General features: G+C 39.4%; 1 protein-coding gene across 1 annotated transcript in view; it reads right to left on the reverse strand.

Moving 5' to 3' along the window:
* CD109 (CD109 molecule) overlaps positions 1-19,311 on the reverse strand; it is a 63,461-nt gene that overhangs the window by 21,621 nt on the left and 22,529 nt on the right. The window contains exons 10-23 of the mRNA XM_009895767.1: positions 18,464-18,703; positions 18,005-18,106; positions 17,848-17,910; positions 16,216-16,392; positions 14,790-14,942; positions 13,960-14,034; positions 13,464-13,524; positions 12,774-12,909; positions 11,779-11,896; positions 8,908-9,021; positions 8,476-8,694; positions 6,743-6,887; positions 5,562-5,738; positions 1,365-1,446 (exon numbers count right to left, since the gene is read on the reverse strand). Coding sequence (XP_009894069.1) covers positions 1,365-1,446; positions 5,562-5,738; positions 6,743-6,887; positions 8,476-8,694; positions 8,908-9,021; positions 11,779-11,896; positions 12,774-12,909; positions 13,464-13,524; positions 13,960-14,034; positions 14,790-14,942; positions 16,216-16,392; positions 17,848-17,910; positions 18,005-18,106; positions 18,464-18,703 — 1,862 coding nt within the window. The remainder of the gene's footprint in view (positions 1-1,364; positions 1,447-5,561; positions 5,739-6,742; positions 6,888-8,475; positions 8,695-8,907; positions 9,022-11,778; positions 11,897-12,773; positions 12,910-13,463; positions 13,525-13,959; positions 14,035-14,789; positions 14,943-16,215; positions 16,393-17,847; positions 17,911-18,004; positions 18,107-18,463; positions 18,704-19,311) is intronic.

Consider the following 19,311-nt stretch of genomic DNA (forward strand, 5'->3'; position numbering starts at 1 on the left):
CCTTCTTTGCCAAGCGAGCATTCCTGTAACCTGTCACTGCACTATTTAAAAAACAGAGTTGCCAGTACAGATAAATTATCTTCATTTTCCAATCCATCAATACTGAGTCTAAGGCAAATCCTGCTGATGTCAATGAAAGATGCTCACTGACTCCAGATGGAGCAACTCAGTCAGTGGCACAGTAACTGGGATGGTTCTATTTGAAGTGAGCAGTGTATACTGAAATACATAAGTATATTTAAACTAACTGAACATGGGTTAGCTGAACAACGTGCCACAACTTGTCTCTGTTATCTATCTAGCTTCCAATACTATGCTCACTATGCTTCTCAACATGAAATTCAGCACTGAAAAGGTATTTTTGGCTGTATGTACAGTCTCAGAAAAGGGAGGTGTGAGAGAGGTAAGTGGGACAAATTTTTACCACCAGTAATTCTGTTCACCCCCTATGAAATCATGGAACCATAGAATGGCTAGAGTTGGAAGGGACCACAAAAATCACCTAGTTCCAAATCCCCTGCCATAGGCAGGGACCCCTCCCACTAGACCAGGTTGCCCAAAGCCCCATCCAGCCTGGCCTTGAACACCTCCAGAGATGGGGCATCTATGCCCTCTCTGGGCAGCCTGTTCCAGTGTCTCACCACCCTCACAGTAAACAATTTCTTTCTAATACCTAACCTAAATTTACCCTCTTCCAGTTTAAAACCATTACCCCCCATCCTAACACTGCACTCCCTGATAAAGAGTCCCTCTTCATCTTTCCTGTAGGCCCCCTTTAAGTACTGGAAGGCTGCTATAAGGTCTCCCTGGAGCCTTCTCTTCTCCAGGCTGAACAACCCCAACTCTCCCAGCCTGTCTTCACAGGAGACTTTCCCCAGCCCTCTGATTATCTTCATGGCTCTGCTCTGGACTCACTCCAACAGGTCCGTGAAATGGAACATGAAATGGACCGTGAAACGCCTCAGTCAGTCTTCAGCCTCCGGTATGAAGAGAGCTGAAAATCTGTTTGAAGCAATGATGATCACATAGCCCTAAATGTTTTCAGTCAACTGGAAGAATAAGTCATTTAATTATTCTTCATTCCTTTGAGGAAAGCAACAGAAAAACTTTCAGACCAAGCTATTCCCCTGGCTAAAATAATTCATCATTCATCTTTTGCAAAATTAAAAAGCCTTGCCCTAATAATGGCTTTGACAGCATGTTATCCAGCAGAATGACCTTAGAGTTGGCCTAAACACCTAATGAAAACCAGGCAGAAGGCTAATACAGCTGGAAATTTTTACCAGCTTCACAAAAAATTTTTAGTCGCAGGGAAAATATCTAAAATACTCAAATTCCACAGTGAATCTGGCAGAAATACTTACCATGTGCTCCCAGAAGGATCTTCATTTCCAAAGGCACTAAAAGAGCCATCATCCCTCTGGAAAAGCAACTCTCTCTGGTAGCCTGAAGTGGAAAAGCAGAGACAGGTATTGAATGCTTTCCTCTTATGTGGGTTCCAGCACAAACTTTCTGCTGATGTGAAGCAAGGCACTTTTTAAGGCTAAGAAGGGCAGAACTTCAGCTCGTATTTCATAAAAAAAACCTCCCAGATATGTAGAAACACACAAAACTGCGCAGAAGGCGACGAGAAAGCGGGCAGCAGTAACACGAAGGATCCATCTACAAAAGCAGAACCAGAAGTTCCTGCTCCTGCTCATCTGCCACCCAAACACGACAGCGCGCCACAGAGAGACACACTCCCACATAACTCGGTGGCTCCAGGAGCACAGCAGCGAGCGCAGAGCAGAGAAGCAGCTATAGTTCAGTGCTTCGTCGCTTTGGGGAGCTGGAGTTCTGCACCTACAGAAACAATCTTTCTAGCAGAAGGAAGGACAAGCAAAAATGAAGTATTTTCCAACTGGAAGGGCAAGGGTACAGCAAAGCTACAAATGCTGTTGAAAAGCAAACGCTTTCAGCAACTTGCTTTTGCCAAATGAAAAGGACTAGCTAGCAGAAAAAGCATGCTGGAAGAAGCGTGTTCTGAAATGAGTGAAAAATTTCAAAAGACTTGAAGATCCTTAAATCCTGAGAAGAATCCATTTAAAATGTATCCAGAGATTTTTCAGTATCCAGAACAAGTGCAGCTTTCTCCTGACTGCTGAACATCTATAATAAAAGGGCCCCAAGGGCTCACTAGTTGCTCATGACCACCAGCAGCACCCTTACTCAATAACTGGCTTCAGTGCAGAACCAATATTGATTAACATTAAAAATGAAGAGCCTCCTATGATATGCTACTCACTGTAGTTTCTGATATTTAAAGCCTTCATTCCCTTACATTTTGCTTGCCACTTGTGTATCCAGAACAATAATCGTATCTATTTATAGCATTTCACAAAGCATCTTTTCTTCTTTCCCCCAATGTTGCCTTTTCCTTGGCTTTACTATTTTGGCTATTAATGAATATAATTTCTTAATTATAGTCTAACACCTGACATACATAGACAAAATATTGAACCAGCCAGGTAGAAGGAAAACCCTCAGGAAAACCATCATTAAGTCCTACACTAATGAATGAATTTACAAATAAGCTCCATGAGGTCCATGCAACCAAAACCATTCTGCTGAAATATGTTCCTTGCTTTCACTGATACAGGATTAATCACTCGCTTACATACTATCCTGAATATAGACACATAGTGAGTGAACCACAGCCTCAATTACTGAGGAACAAATGGCCTGGTCCCTCAATCTAAGTTACAGCGTAAGACGAAATCCTAGCCAGGTTCTCTCTATAATAAAAGAGATGTAAAGATGTGAATCTGAACTGCTACATTATACCAGTGTACGTTCCCATATATACTCTTATCCCAGTAGCATTAGGTTTAGTTTTTGTCTCTTTAGAAGAGTTTGAAATTGCAGTTTCCACTTAAACATAGAGGGGTTTTATGTATTTAGCACAATGACAGTGGTTAATTACATGATTAAAACTGGTGAATCTTCACCATACAGACAAATCTGTCATGTCAGTTAATGACCTTGAAAACTCAAGGACTCTTGAGTGGGAGGAAAACAGAAGGAATAAGTGGCATTTCTCACCAGAGAAAGCAAAAGTCACTGCCAAAGTTTAAGCCTCCAAATAATACGCTATGAGGAACACAAATATATGCATATATACAAATAGATTGCTTCCTCTTCAAAAGTGTTTGACTGCAAGGCCTGAAAACTGAGGTCTTCTGCTTCACAGGCAATATACAGCAATAAGTATTATAATCACCACCCCGCTGGTTGCATAAAAGCACAAAACTAAGCCCAGCAGCCTGCTTAACAAGGACTGCTGAGCAGTCCTTACACAGAGATAAATTCATCTCAGAATTTGTTAAGATTGGGAGGGATCAGAAAGATGAGCAGAACCAGAGGGAGGACGGAGTGATCACTCAGCTATTTCCTACGGTCTGCTTGCTTTCTTCTCAATGCCAGCCCCGTTGCAGTCACGCGAAAGTCTCCAAACACGAGTGTACCTCACACGGGGAAGGCTGCAGAAATGCTGGAACAGGAGACTTGGGGGCTGTGAAGCACCGTGTTTGTTCCAACGGACACTCAATCAGACATGAAAAACGATACTTCAAATGTCAACACATACAAGTGGAAAGACGAGGAAAAGAAGGATCCTATTATGAAGATGTACACTAGTACTCCCAGAGGACTGGCTGGAACCCAAGAGATGTAGGCTGAGTGAGGCTGAAAGAGGAGTGCATCAGGATGGAAAGGACTTCAGAAATATGTGAAAAACTAAAGGGTCTCACGTTTCAAACAGCTTGGAAAAACTGCTCAAACTCGTCGCTTGCTTTGGGCCTAGCACCAAAGTTTTCAGACCAACCAGGATGTTTTTTTATTTCTGAAGAAGTGAGTTCAAGATGGGATCTGTCATTCCCACAACTGAAGGAATTTTTTTTTTTAAAAAGGCAACTTTTCTTTTGCTTTGCCTTTGTTCTAAGTAAATAAAAACTGCTAAAAGAAAGATCATATAGCAGCCTCTGCTAGGTATATGATCCCTTCTTCTCACAAGCATTTAGCCTTAAAATTAATTATATTTACTTCAGATTATGAGATCACTTTTTCAAATATTTAGTGCATTCTGACATGTGAAATAAAGTCTGTTTAAAATTAAGCTTCATGTCAATCCTTTCAAAATCTGAGCTTATAAAAGTTACATCTCAAACTAAAGATACATTTCAACTTTAGGACTACATTTAAAAAATAGTGCAATAACTAAATCAATGGTTAAAATAAAGGAAAAAAAAAAGAAATGGTTTTTAGATTGTGGTTCTTTTCTATCTTACAGTTACAAATATTTCAGCACACTTACTGTTTTGGCTACTACAGTGTTAAAAACATATACCTACATTCAGAACCCAATGAACAAGTTAAGTAACACAATGCTTTGTATATAGTGGCATAATTTTCACTTGCTTTTAAATAACTTTAATAAACCTGTTACTGGAAAACTTCAGAAAATATGGTAGCACAAGTCAGGCTTCAAAGAGTGGTAGATTGTTTACAAACTTCAGAGCATCTGTTTACATAACACCTCTCTTCCTCCTCCCTTGCTTTTCAACTAAACCATGTAGTAGGAAGGGTTTAAAAAAATCATTTAACTACTTTTGAAAGAAAATTGATGAAAGGAAAATTTATTTTGAGCTGTGTTTTTTTCCAAGGGAAATGTCAACAACTTTAAAAAAAGATCAAACACACACACAAAAAAAGAAAAAAATAAAGACTTATAGAAAGTAAAGGAAATTTGAAAATGTCACCATGGTGCCTTAGTAGGGGTGTAGCTCGTATGAGGACGGTCTCATTCCTCTCCCTGAACCAGGCTCTCAGCATGCAGACTGACATGCGGCGAGTGTGGTACATCGCAGTTAGACACTGTCTGATCCAAAAGGCGCAGAGAAGCATAGTGCAACTATGTTCTCCACACTTTGTGATGCCCTGGAGTATTTCCCGATTAAAATATACAACAATTTCCAACTAAAATTTTCCAGCTTTTAATTTCCAGCACAGACTTCACTTCTGGCCAACTCTAAAACTCGGGCGGGCGAAAGCCAGCCACCAGAGCAAACGCCATTCCTTGAGCTCTACAAGGACATGGCAGGATGGGGGTTGTGTCAATGAAAACAGACACATACGTGGGATGAATATGGCTCATACTGTCCACTGACTAATTTACAACCTCTGTGACTCAAGCAGAGGTCAGAAATGTTTACTCACACACAGTTTTATCAAAGGAGAGATAACAACCACCAAGGAAAACCATATAAATTACCTTCTAAACCATGGTTTACCTGTGAAAATTAACTGCATTTTTTTCTAAGCAAACTTGCCCTTGTAAACAAAAATGTTTGCTCTTTAATTCTCTAAGAAGAAAGAGGGTGGAAAAAAAGAGGAAGATGGGATTTTCTTCCAGTTCTCATGACACCAACAGGGCAGTACGTCAAAAACCAAATGCACAGTCACAGATATCTTTTACTAGTAAGAGTTTTTAAAAATCTTAACATCTTTCTTTTAAGCATACAGACCTTTTCTCATAAATGACACAGCTTTTGATTTAATATCCTCTCTCAGCTGCCTGGTTTTAGTCAGGTATTGCAAAACATAAACATTTGGAGCAAAATTGATCATATTCTGTTCACCACATCCATAAGGCATCTTAATCAATGATGACAAACCATTGATGGAAGGCCCAAGTAAATCACCTGAAAGATAAAATTTAATGAAAATAAATTAAAGCCTATTGAAAATAAATGCATACCTAACACATAAAGGGTGGTATCATCTAAACTTGGCAAAAATATGATACATTGGGAACGTTTGTATTAAACACCACTAATCGGGCAGAAAACTGCATTAAACATGCATTCTTCATCTTCTTATGAGCTTTGTGTCCGCTGACCCATCTCCCCACAGATGTTTCCAACTACAGAGTAATTTCAAACAGTTGCCATTAAAAAAAAAAAAAGATATTTCATCCAGGAAAATGTTTCAGTAATGGTACATATTTGAAACTTCCTGTATTTCTTCTCTCACCCACAGTTATCAAAGTCTAGGTACCACAAGGAACAACAATCAGTAGAGTTTTAGGTTTTATTCTGCAGACAAGCAGAATTAAAACAGGACACTAGCAAACTATGCAGGATCTTCCTTATTAAAATCCAACTCCCTCTCTGAAAAAGGATAGTCAATACCATAATATTACAAATTAAATAAACAAAAGGAATAACACACTCCATCCATAAAGTCCTCCTGTGCTTAGTCCAATGCATGATGGTAAATGATTTTGAATTAATGAGTCAACCTATTATTACAGAGATTGAATAAAAATTAATGTAGTTCCCTAAAAATCTATAAAGCCACAGCCATACTGGGCAAAATCTTGTATGGGTCCTTCAAAAGAGACTCTGGGAAAAGCTGTGTCAAATCCTGCTAGGGTAGCTCAGGTTATTACACACCAGCCTCCCTGCCCTATTTGACAGTCTGCTACTACTGCTACTACTGGCAACTGAACCAAAATATAAAAACCACCTATGCCTGCAGTGCAGAAGATGCCAGCAGCTGGATTATGGACACACATATATATATCTTAGATATTGAGTTCAACAAAAGCCCAGCAGGCAGGAAACTATTAAAAAAAAAAACCAAAACCAACAATACAGCTGACCAGAAAATAATAAAGACGGAAACAGAATAAAATAGTCCTCACCAACAGCAGTGACCTGCACTCTCTCACTGCCACTTACAACATCAGGTGGAAAAGTGAAATCCAAAGTTTTTGACACTGGTTGTGGTTTACTCCCAGTTAAATCCAAAAGGACTGTCTGAGAATATGTCTGTTCCAATCCTTCAGCCTATCAAAATAAAGACAGGATTATTGTAATCTCCAACAGTGTGTTGCTTTAAGGACAGGGGTTGTGTGCTTAATAATATACTGAGGGATCTAAAACACTGCAGGTATTTTGTGCTGCTTGCTAACACATCGAGAACCTCAGTTATCAGACCATTCAAACTGACACAGAAATATTTTTCTTATAAAGACCTACCTCCGCTATTTGCCTCTTGAGACCGTGTGTTAATTACAGAAATACACACACAAAGTCAATGACAGCATCTCTGATTCCAGTGAGCTCCGTGCCAAACACAGAGCTCCATGACCGAGCACATGCCAAGGCCAGAGGTGGCACCTTTCATGATATCTGCAATCCTACAGCCTGTCATACAAGCAGATATCTGCAATCCTACAGCCTGTGATACAAGCAGGACTTAAACTGAAGTTAGGTACGGGTAAAGATTTCATTTCCTCACGCTTGCAAAATCTCTGGAGAAAAATTGTCCTTAAAGCAGAGAAAATAAATGAGTTTCCTCAGCCCAGACCTTAGGCCAACAAGCTTTTCTTCTCCTCTGCACAATAACTGAACTTCACCAGAAAGGGCAGTAAGTGGCTCCACTTGAAAACAGCTCCCAGCCCTGAAGGACAGTGGTCTAAGGAAAAGCTGAGAGATGGGACTGTTTAGCCTGGAGAAGAGAAGGCTCAGCGGGATCTCATCAATGTGTATAAATACCTGACAGGAGGGTGTAAAGAAGATGGAGCTAGGCTCTTCTCAGTGGTGCCCAGTAGCACAATAGAAAGCAAAACCCAAACCGAAATAAAGGGATTTCCTTTTAAACTTAAAAAAAACCCTTTTTTTAACTGGGAGGGTGTTCAAACACTGGAATAAGCTGCCAAGAGAGGCTGTGAAGTCCCTGTCCTTGGGGATATTAAAAACCTGACTGTACATGGTTCTGAGCATCCTGCTGTAGTTGATCCTGTTGTGAGCAGACACCTTGGACTACACCCTTCAGCCTCAACCAGTCTCCGATTCTATGATCTTAAGCATTTATTTTAGATGAGATGTACAAGTGTCTACCATCTTGCACTGAAAGGGAGCCTAACACAAATCAGACTTAGATGTCTTAGATGTTAGGCAACTCTTATCACAGTTTCTGGTTTATCAGAAAGTCTGGGGGCTAAATTACCACCACTAGCAAAATACAGAAATGTTCATATAAAATAGGTTTTGAACTAAAGCCAGGTATATGGCAAAACTGATTGAATTTATCCATAATACAATTATTCGGTCCACTCTCCAGATTCTTAAACTAGCCATAGCACCAAGGGTTCGCTGATGCACAAATAGTTTTCACCTTGCTTTCAGAAGCATTTGAAACATGGTCTGTTTTATAACAGATTTATGTGTTCATTCCTGGAAGGGGATATAAAGCATTTAAGAGTCGAAATTATTTTAAACGAAGCATTTTCTACTTAAAGCTACATAACCCAGCACCAACTTTACAGAGCAAGAGGCAGACAAGTAAATTGGTTTGCCTTTTTGCTGCACTCTGTTGTCTACTTTAACGAACAATTTATTTCAGGAACAAGCCAAGCTGCAGACTGCTTACCTTTACTAAAACTTTCTGAATGATAGCATCAGAAGCAGCAGACGATATTGCTGTCACTTTGATGGGAATCTCTCCCAGCTGTTTCGGCTTGATTGGGAATTGAACAGTTTTCCCATCTTCACTTGGTACAGATATAGACTGTTGATTTCCTGTAGCATTTATTTCATTGGATGTGAGAATAATTTCAAAAGCATCATTCATATCCAGGATCACAGTAACCTGTAAATACAGTAACATTTGCAATACAAAGTGTTAATTTGGAAAAACTGCTTTCAAAAGCTGCCACCATTTTTGTGTTTAGAGAAATAGCTTTATGGTCTGCCCACTGAAGGAAATACTTACGTTCTCACAAGAGAAAGATGTGGTCTCCATCAGTGATGAAAACCCTGCAGTGTCTAGTAACATTCAAGTACAAAGAGACTGTTATTTTACCTCAACTTCTTCTTTCAAATAATTAAAGATGTTCACTTCCAAAATGAACTCCTCTCCTCTGATGACGGAGTATGGAAGGTTCAGGAAAATAAAGAAAGGTTGAAAAGCTTCTAGCTGCAAAACAAAATGAGCAGTGAACCCCTTCAATCAGATACTAGCAATAAAATGACTATGCAACTTGTCTTCTGATCACTTTTAAATTCAGATGACAGGGTATGTTTACTTGTACCCTACAGCTGACAAAATGTATTACTGCAGGGCTGAAGCAGAAGCCAAAGATGCTTCTGGTCGTTAGCACCTTTGTGGAAATTCAGCGGTGCCATTCAGATGAGAGTTGCTGACAGCTTTGACAGGGCAAGTTCCAACAGAGGCACCTGAAGTGGGACTAAGAGTCTATCACTCGGCAAATTTGGAAGCTGTGATCTGTCCTGAGATCCCATTAAGGCAACTGTGAACTGTTTTGAGTACACAAGTAATGGATGACTAAGAATATGTCAGTTGCCCTATCTCCATGTCAAAACAGAAACGCATATTAGAACACACAATAACTAACTTTTCCAAATGTTGTAACTCACCAACACCTTAGAATGATGTGTTATTTTGTAAGATTAATCTCAGCATAAGTTCCTTAGTATATTTCTAAAAATACATCTTTTCTTAATTAAAAGAAAAACTGCAGAAATATACTAGCAAGCAGTTACTTTTATCTGCGAACAGAGGTTTTTGGATGAAGTCTTGGCTCTAAGAAGTCAGTGGTAAGCTCTCATCAAGCTGAATGGGATCAAAATTTCAGTGCTTATGAACATCTGTACAATAAGAATGGCTGAAGCATGATGTCCTTTATTATTGAAATGTCATCTAAAAATGGTTTTAATTTGGTTTTCATTAAAAAAATTCTTTCAAGTGTTTTGAGTTTCAGATCCAAACCCCCCTCAGATTTCTTTCTAGCTAGCAAATATTCCAGTGTTTTCTTTGTAAAACTTTGAGAAGTTGTTTGCTAAAGCCTTCAGTGTCAAAAATTTCTTTAGATATTGACATTAGAGAAGTTCTGATGGAGAATTTTTGGTTAGTCCTTAGTTGAGGTTTGTTTCCACGTACCTATTTTCTTCATCTTTTTTGATTTGCTTTTCTCTAAAACTCTTGCGATCCTAAAGTTTTACACTTAGGAATATCCCATTATATTACAGTAAAATCTGACAGGGTAAAATTATCAACACTCTGTGTAGTAGAAGTCAAATAAAACCAAGATGCAAGCAGTAAACTACATTAAGTGCACAGATGTCACTTATTTATTTCCCCATCATAGTTTTCATGCATTTCTTTTATTTGCCTCTCTGCACTGTACTGATTAACATGTTTCAGCCATATGGAACTCTATGCGCAATCTAAACATCCCAACAAGGGTGAAGCACTGAACAGTGCATGTGGGTGATTATAATTAAATAATAATCTCGACATCTGTTCTACTCACAGCCTTCTCAAATTTGAGGATGACAGGCCAAGTATATATTTTCATACAGTTTGAATCAGAAAACTATTCCTCTTTCTGTCTCATCTCTGCCAAGCCGAGTGAAAGAATCAAGAATCATGATTCCAGTCTCAAAGCAGCCTTAGCCGCAAAATCCAGATCGGGCTCCAAATTCTGTGATGGAGTTATGATCAGGATGTTTAAAGCACATGTTCTGTGTCTGGTGTAGTAGCCAACTATGAAATCTGGACACAGATCTCAGTTTGGAGTCCAAAAGTTGCCCCTCCCCAGGAACTGGAGGGCATGGGGACTTCTGTGGGTAAATGGTTGTCTCCAAGCTACGTTTGCACTAGTGCTGGCATCAAGTTGGAAATCTATGACCTAGTACTGCACAGTTTCAATCTCTCTAACTTTAGGGACTTAAGTGGAGTTGTTTCAGTTAGGAATGTAGTTTCTCTAGGATCTTTACATAATGAATGGAAGGAGATAACTACCTTCACAGAATTATTCAATGTATATAAAATACTAGCTAAATGAGACTTCAAAAACTAATTCCTATTTTAAACAGGCTAAACAACTCTCTCTGAGTAACTGTTTCCATGAATACAGAGTGAGCCTAGGACAACTGCACTTGTACGCTGGGAATCTCAGGTTTGAGATCTTATCTGAGGAGTGCTGAATTTAGCTTAAATTACTAAACTCCTCGAATACTTGGAAGCACAAAAAGAGGCTCGGGAGACAGGAACTTGGTAGCAAGAAGTATCTCATCCCACCACTGGCTCTCAGTGTCCACTCTGCTCCTCAAGCTAAGTTACTCAAAAAGTAGCACCTACGTTTAGTCCAAGACTGGTTTTGACAGGGAAATGAAAGCAAGGCCAGAATTTAGGCTTTAATCAATTCTCCCATCCTCTGTCCTGAGGTTAAGTGGTAGAGGAGCAGTGCAATGTCATGATCTTTCCAGCAGACAACGTGCCTCTCACATCCCAGCCCCCCTTTTCCCAGCTTCTCTGTGGAAACCTCCCAGCATGCACTATCAACTCATGGAAAGCCAAGAGCCAAGAGAACATGGAAATACACTGTCCTCAGGCAGTCATACCCCCTTTCTACAGATGAAGATTCTGAAGCCGGCACATCCTGAAAGTGCTTTAACAAAAAAACTGCTCCAACAGAAACAGGCACCCAAGTAACTGTGTAACCTCTGAGATATTTATATGAGCAGGAAGGGGAGGCAGATACAGTATCACATATATCTTCAGTGATGATTTCTTTACAGTTTGAATACATGTGGCCTCTCCATCACTTTATTAGTATAAGGAGATGGTTGCTATTAGAACTAAAATACAGCTTCTAGTTATAACCTACAGTGTTACCAGCGTTTAAAGAACTGTCTAGAGCCATGGTACCTCCACTGGAGCAGTGGTCACTCCAAGCCCGCTGTTTTCAGACATCACAAAAGCACTGGCTACCCAGGATGTGATGGTATCAGGTACAATGACTTCCATTGTGGTGTCTGTGTCAGATCTGAAGGGGAGAGCAGACTTTCAAAAGCATCCATCTACAGACATCAGTAAGTGGAGACGAATGTTCAAAATGCATCCAAAACTAAGTCCAAACTCTTGGCAAGATAAGCTGCTGATTATCTGTTTTTCTTTTCCTAATCATTTAGAAATATTCGTGATGAAATCAAAATGATTTTAAAAAAAAAATGAAATTATTTTAAATTACATGAATTGAAGGTAACTACATTGAATCACATTACATGTCATTGACTTTTACAGATCCTTTAAAACAATCCCAGATGATGGTTGCTTCCCAAACTTCTCAGCTGTGAAAGAATGCAACATCCAGCACCTAAAGGGGGCCTACAGGAGAGCTGGGGAAAGACTTTTTACTAGGGCATGTAGTGATAGGATGAGGGCGAATGGCTATAAACTGGAAGAGGGCAGGTTTAGATTAAACATTAGGAAGAAGTTTTTCACTTTAAGGGTGGTGAGGCACTGGAACAGGTTGCCTAGAGAGGTTGTTGAGGCGCCATCCCTGAAGGTGTTCAAGGCCAGGCTGGACCATCTTCTCATCTACTGTGGAGAAAAAACAATGGGTCTTCCTATCTGTTATCTCCCCATCTAAAAGGAAGAGAGTTTCTTTTGTCTCCAGGATTTTTATCTAGTTTCTATTGCAACTAAAAGGCCTTCAGTCAGGCATTTTCCTATTTTGTGCAGTTGGAACAAATGCCTCATTTGGTAAGTCTCCAATCTCACTTGTGGCCTCTAGGTGGTAGTAGAATATAAATAATACTTCATTTTTAAGGAGTGTTAAGTACCAGTGCAGAATGCTACTAAAGACCACAAAATAACAACAGCAGGTGTAAATTAGTTTCCATTTCCTTCTGATCTTATACCTAGTTTTAGTGTCGATCCAAAGCCAAGTCTCTGGAAAATGAGTCCTCACATAGAGATTGCTGAAATCAGGAGGTCCGTTTTTAGATACCGGCATATCATCACCGAAACCATCCTCTATGGGTATCATTCCACCATCTACAAAATAAAAAAAAATATTGTCCTACCTACAAATATCTAGGTTTAAGAAAAATCCAATTTATACAGTTAGGAAAAATCAAATTAATACAGTGTTTGAAGTATAATCTATAGCTTTGTTACATATGGTAACACTACTCCGTCACATTAGGGACTATTTTTTTTCTTTTTTTTTTTTTGTTAAGAATAAAAAAGCTTTTACACAAACTTAAATTTCTACATGGCCTTTCTGGAGCACTCACGCAACCAGTGTAATACGGATACACGTGACAAACTATTGCCACATACATCAACCAAAACTGCAAATAAAAACTCCATTCACCCTCAGGCTTTAACAGGTAGTATTGCTCAGGATTGCAGTAAAAAGGAAGTTTTTATAAAATACTGGTCATATGAATTTTGTATGTCTTGAACCTTGGAAATGGTGATGGTTTGCAAGGCTCGATGCAGCCTGCATGCAGTACAGTAAGAAAAAACTAGCAGGGGCTCTAACCCATGGAACTCCTTCCCAACTCAGTAGATTATATTTGGCTACATTTATTTTTATTACTTACAAAGAAAATGTTCCTTATCCTCCTCAAGAACTGCATCAGTTGATACCCAAAGGCTGCATTTCTGGATAAAATTTATACAGTGTATCTCAATACAGGACATTCAGGACATAACAGTGCTTATCTACTTTCTTTTTCTTTCCCTTAAGAAAATAAAGTCATCATAATAAAGCAATTATAGAACTAAAGCAAGTAATATACAGGAAGCAACAAAACTGAGATCATCTGAATCTGAATATTGCCTTAATGACTGGAAACTTTTCAAAGGGAAGACAATATCAAGCATAAAGCAATCCATACTTATGGAAGTATAAACATATTTCTTTGCATTCAGAGTATTTGCATATTGATAGATTTCACAATTCAAAACCTATATAAGCCATGAACACAGTACATTGTTTACAGTCTCAAACTTTTAAAAGGGGTTTTCTTCTAGCAAGTGATGTGCAAATCACTAAGCAGTAAAAAACTAACAGCTTAGAATTAAAAAAAAAAATACCTGAAAGACACCAAAAGAGCCTCTGACCAGAGGGAAATACTGCATTGTGCTGTATAAATTGAGCTCATGGAAGACCTAAGACAAGAAAAAGAAAATCATCCAGAGAGTGAATGTAAACTCACATTTTTCAGAACTTTCACTGTTGTAGATGCTAACTCATAGAGCTGTACCTCAAGCAGCTGCTTGCTTAGCTCTCATGTCAAACAGAAAAGAATGCATGACAGGATGAAGGGGATTAGGCTGCAATGTCTTTGTGATTAATAGAAGAGTGACAAAGACTATATAAGCCTAAAACAAGAACCTACAGCCCACTGATATTCTATGGCTCTTGGACGATGTCATTTGAGCACTTCAGGAATGATGTATATTGTCAGCTCTTTCAAATTGTTGATGCACTAGAGCTTCTGCAAGTATAAGGAATTAAAAAAGATGAATAATTTAATCCGTTCTTCAAAACATAAAAGTATTTCTTTATTTTATGTTACTAATTTTAAACAGCTCAAAGCACAAATCATTAGGGACTTTTTCTGACTTTTTTGTCTTTCCTGAAAAAAAGAAACTGCCAAGTGTTAACTGAGCAGTTTATCAAATGGAAGAACAATAAAGTATTAATTGGAATTAGAAATGCTGGGCCTGTTACTTTGTGAGCCTTACAGTCTTTTCCACTCATGTTGACAAACTACTTGCAGAAGTAAAAAATATTTGCATAATTAAGGACTAAAAATCCTGCCCAAAGATCATTACTTATTCAGCATATAAACTGTAACATTTCCATAAACACACATCTTTTATACACACAATAATGAAAACCCTTCTTCCCATCTACTCACAGAATCTTCTGTTATGTCACTACTTTCTCCTAGAAGCTTTGTACTTTTATCAACAACTGCAAGTCCGATTACTGATCCTGGTTCTGTTGTGCTGATTTTAAGGGAGACCTTCTCAGATGGCTTGACCTTATCTTTGCTCCAAGAGATTTTAATCTAGAAAAAAGTAAAAAACAGCACTGGTTTAAACTATACAGTGATATTTACAGCCACTAACAACTCCAAGGAAGCATTTCCTTAGCTTAACTGGCTATAATTAAGACCCTGGATTTGCTTTTCCTCGGACCTTTGGGAAAATACTATGGCATTCATTTTGCTGTCTTTGCTCTCCTAGCTGATCAGTTCTTGGACTGGTGGGAAGTTGGTATTAGGATCCATTACCATTTCAAGCAGATCTTAGTATACAAGTAACAATCTCTTAAGCCACAAGGATGCACCAAATTCTACAGCTGAGGGCAGTAAAAGAAACACATTCGCTGTTTATCAATGCACAATGCATCATGTAAATCATTTAGGGCAAGATTATTTTGGAAAAGACTTCAACCCTCAAAGATTACGCTTAAGTGTTCCACAGTGAGATCAGTACAGAAAAGGGATATATGTCATAGATGCATGGGTAAGACAGAAGGAACTAAATAGGCTAATACAGCATCAGTATGCCTTCCACCAAGGTACTGAAGACAGTAAGGGTCATCTGCTCTAAGGTATTTCTAATGTGTCCCATCCCTACTGCATCAGATGACAATGCTGAATGCCTGTTTAAAATTAACAACTTTATTCTTTTCCCTCATCAAAACACCACTGCTTTAAAGCCTAGAGGTAGAATTCACCTCCACATTAAAGTTACCTACATTTAGCTGTTTCAATTGAGTGTTTAAGCTCTCATCATGCACAGAGTCAAAAGAAATAATGGAGACTAGATAGCAGTTTGGCTCAGCGTGAAGCATAAAACCAAGTGGTGGCAATGAAAACAGTCCCACAGTCTCCTCAGAACACTGCTGTGTGCTGGGCTCCCTGTGGTCACACTACATACGATGTGACCGCTGACTGGGTAGAAGGTGGTCTTCGTAAACATTTGCAGTTCCACACTTAGAGCATTTATGAGTATCTTTCCACTATATTGGCCAAAGCAATCTTTGCCTCAGTAATTTACCAAACTATTAAAAACATGAGGAGATGCCATGTGCCTATTTATGTGGAAGGCATAGTGCTAGTAGAAATTTCTTTCAGATATAAAGTAGCCCTACATTTATAGCTGCACCCTAACTGTACTGGCATTATCAAAAGTCTTTCCGAGGACTTACACAAACCTCAGATTAGATCCTCAATGAGGAAGGTTTTACATGTACAATCCTATGATCTAAAACACTGCATACCACGCAACAAATAGACAAAAACATGGTCTCAGACTTGAGTTCAATATAGTTACCTTGTCATCCAAAACAGGTTGAATAGGAATAGTGAGAGCGTCATTTACAACCACTCCAAGTTCATCAACGTAGAACACAAGTATACATGCCAAAGGAGCCCAGGAGTTTTCTGCTGTTAAAGTGAATGTTTTTGCAGCCTTTGTGCCAAAAGCCACAATCTGTTCCTTAGATAACACCTGAAAGGCAAAAATTAAGCACTCAGTCTGGTGGTATCTCAATGTCATAAGCTCTGCAATTCCTTCTTCAAATAGCCATTAAAAGAAGCTGTGATTTTTTATTTTACTATGTGGTTGACCCATTCTATGAGACTGGGTACAGAAAAGGGGGAAACTGTAATATTTAAACATTATAAATAGATTTTTTTCATGTTTTAATTCCTGTACCACTATGGACAAGTAAAGAACTACAATGATGAGTGCACAGCACAAAAAGAACATAAAAATGCAACAGTAATACATCTGGGTCACATGGGTCATCTATAATAGCATTTGAGTTTGGATCAGGAATACAGTTTTAAAAGCAAATCTCCCAAACATCCCTACTTACCACACTTTAATTTGCACCATGGAGAATGTGAACCAAGGCCCACTAATGTGTTCCAGCTAAGAACAGGCATTCATTCCACTAGATCAGATTAGATCTGAAGCTACCTCAAAACACCTGGAGTTCAGGCCCACAGCATCAACTTTTTCAGACTAAATCTTTTCCTATTGGACCATACCACTTACTAATGAAGACAGAGCCATGAAGGGCAGTTCCCTGCCTTTGACTGTATGTACCTGATTTTTTAAAATCCTCTAGAGGGTGCTTCTATTTTAGCTAATATGCATGAATGCCCACATTCCCCATGTGGGTTTTCCTCATCCAGTTTACTATTAAAGACTCTGAAAGGAAAAGTATTAAGTTGTCATAATCATTATGGTGTAGACTGTGCATAAGACGAGCATGGACAGGATGGGAGACTGATGATGGTATGTATAATAAACCCTTCAACCCAGACGCTGTAAGATACAGTACAGCAGCTGAGCCATTAAACAAGTCATCAGCCAAAACCATGTATTTGAAAATGCTTCCTAGGAAGTTCCCTTGTTAACAATGCTACCCTGCCACTGGACCATCTGTTTTCTCAGCAGGCAGGTCTTCTCCTCGCTCTGTGCCTGCAGGCTCAGCCCTGACAGTCCTGAACTCACGTACAGGCTCCGCCAGCTTTCTGCTTCCGCCGGCACCTGCAGAACCTGCTGACAAGTCCCAGCTTGGGCCGCTCCTGGGACATCCCTGCCCCTTCTCCTGTCGTGGGTGCTCTGCACAGTCAGAGACAGTATCGCTCTCACAGTTGCGCCTGGTCTCACACATCCACAAGCAGAGATAACCCAACACCCAAATCAGAGATGCTCTTCTCCCAGAGAGCACCTCCTTACAGCGCCAGAGGCATTTCTGCTAGAGAGCAAAATGCAGCTCTTTGAAAAAGGACCATCCTAGTGGAATGGAAGTGTTTGGGCCACCTCTTTCACAAAGCTTGATAAAAAATGATGAATCTCTCTAACGTTCAATCACATTCCACTCACTGGAGTATTTCTCAGGTAGGTAAACATCATCTTGGACTGTCCCCGTGTGTAAAACCAGTAACTTACCAGATAGTGGAACTCTCTCACTGGCTTGTTGCTTGCAATACTCAGCTCAAAAGGCTTCCCAGCCTAGAAAAAGAATATGATTGATACAGATGAGCATGGACACATGATGAATAACTTGAACTGTTCTTATCTTGGCAAATTTTGTCTCAGACTGTACCTTTATATCCTGGCTCTTTGTTATAACCTGGAGGTAAGTCTGGCTGGGGGAGCTGAACACATCATAAACACCTATGTCGGTCCTGCTGCTGAGGAACTCTGCCTGTGAGACAATGTAAACCAAAGCTCTTAACAAAACAGCAACATCTGTGTGATATTCACATATATGTATGTTACTGTTCACAGGAGCACGGTAGCCTTAACGGCAGTAAAGGGTCACGTTACTGCTTGCTTTGTGTATCTGTTTTCTTTTTTCCCTTGCTGTCTTGGTGCAATTACTTATATTGCGTTTATACAGTATCCATCCCTTTCTTTCCAGCTCTAACATAAATACGACGCAAGGAAAATAACAGTAGGTGACATATCAGCTGCTGCAGATGGCAGGACCAGCTTACCATTGATCACAGCCCACTCAGTTTGGTGTGTTGCTGTTCCAAACTAACATATTACAAAGCAATACCTGAACTCTCAGAGTTTTTGTATTAGACAGGACTGGAAATTCAATATCAATAATTCCATTTTCTGGGACTGTGTAATTCAGGACGTGGACTGTCAGGTTTCTCTCCTCTGTTGCCTCATTCTCAAGGTGAGAAAGTGAAGAGTGGTGAAAAAGTAGGTCTGACTGTTGCGCAGTGATTGTGACAAGATTCTGCCTCTCCTCAGCTGTCAGCTGGTTGCTATCAGAACGTGTCACCTTTAGCTAAAAGCAAAAAGAAAGAAAACACCTATCAACAGTCTAAAACTAAAATTCACAACACAGGTAACAATATATTCGCACTCACATCATGTCAAGAAAACAAGGGAATCCTCAGATTTCTGACACATCAGTAACTTCATATTTAATCCCTTGACAGCACTGCAGGCAGGCAAGTCAGCCAAGAACAAAATTATTCATAACTCCAGGAAGTAAAAAAAGAGCAAAAGCAAAGCAGGTGGAACCGAAAAGGTGACCTGCCTTTCAGCTCTCTCGATTACTCTTCTTGTTGAAAACACTTGTCTCTCAGGCAAAATACGCATATCCTACCTAAAGCCTGAATATTTAATTCTATCATTTGTATGTCATCACCACCACAAAGGACAACCTAACATTACACCATGTGCAGGAAAATGTGTCAGATGAGCAGAGACGGTACCAAGTCAGGTGTCTTTATGGATATATCAGAATTCAGTCTGTAACTTCTTCTCTCCAGCATCCATCAATCAACCTACATCAATCCATCTACAACTTACATCAACCTTTATTCTCATATTCAAGCAGATTCTCATCCATAGTAAAACCATTCTCCTTCTGCATTACATACTCAAAAA

Source organism: Charadrius vociferus, unplaced genomic scaffold, assembly GCF_000708025.1.
Source record: "Charadrius vociferus isolate BGI_N301 unplaced genomic scaffold, ASM70802v2 scaffold362, whole genome shotgun sequence".
NCBI lineage: Eukaryota > Metazoa > Chordata > Aves > Charadriiformes > Charadriidae > Charadrius > Charadrius vociferus.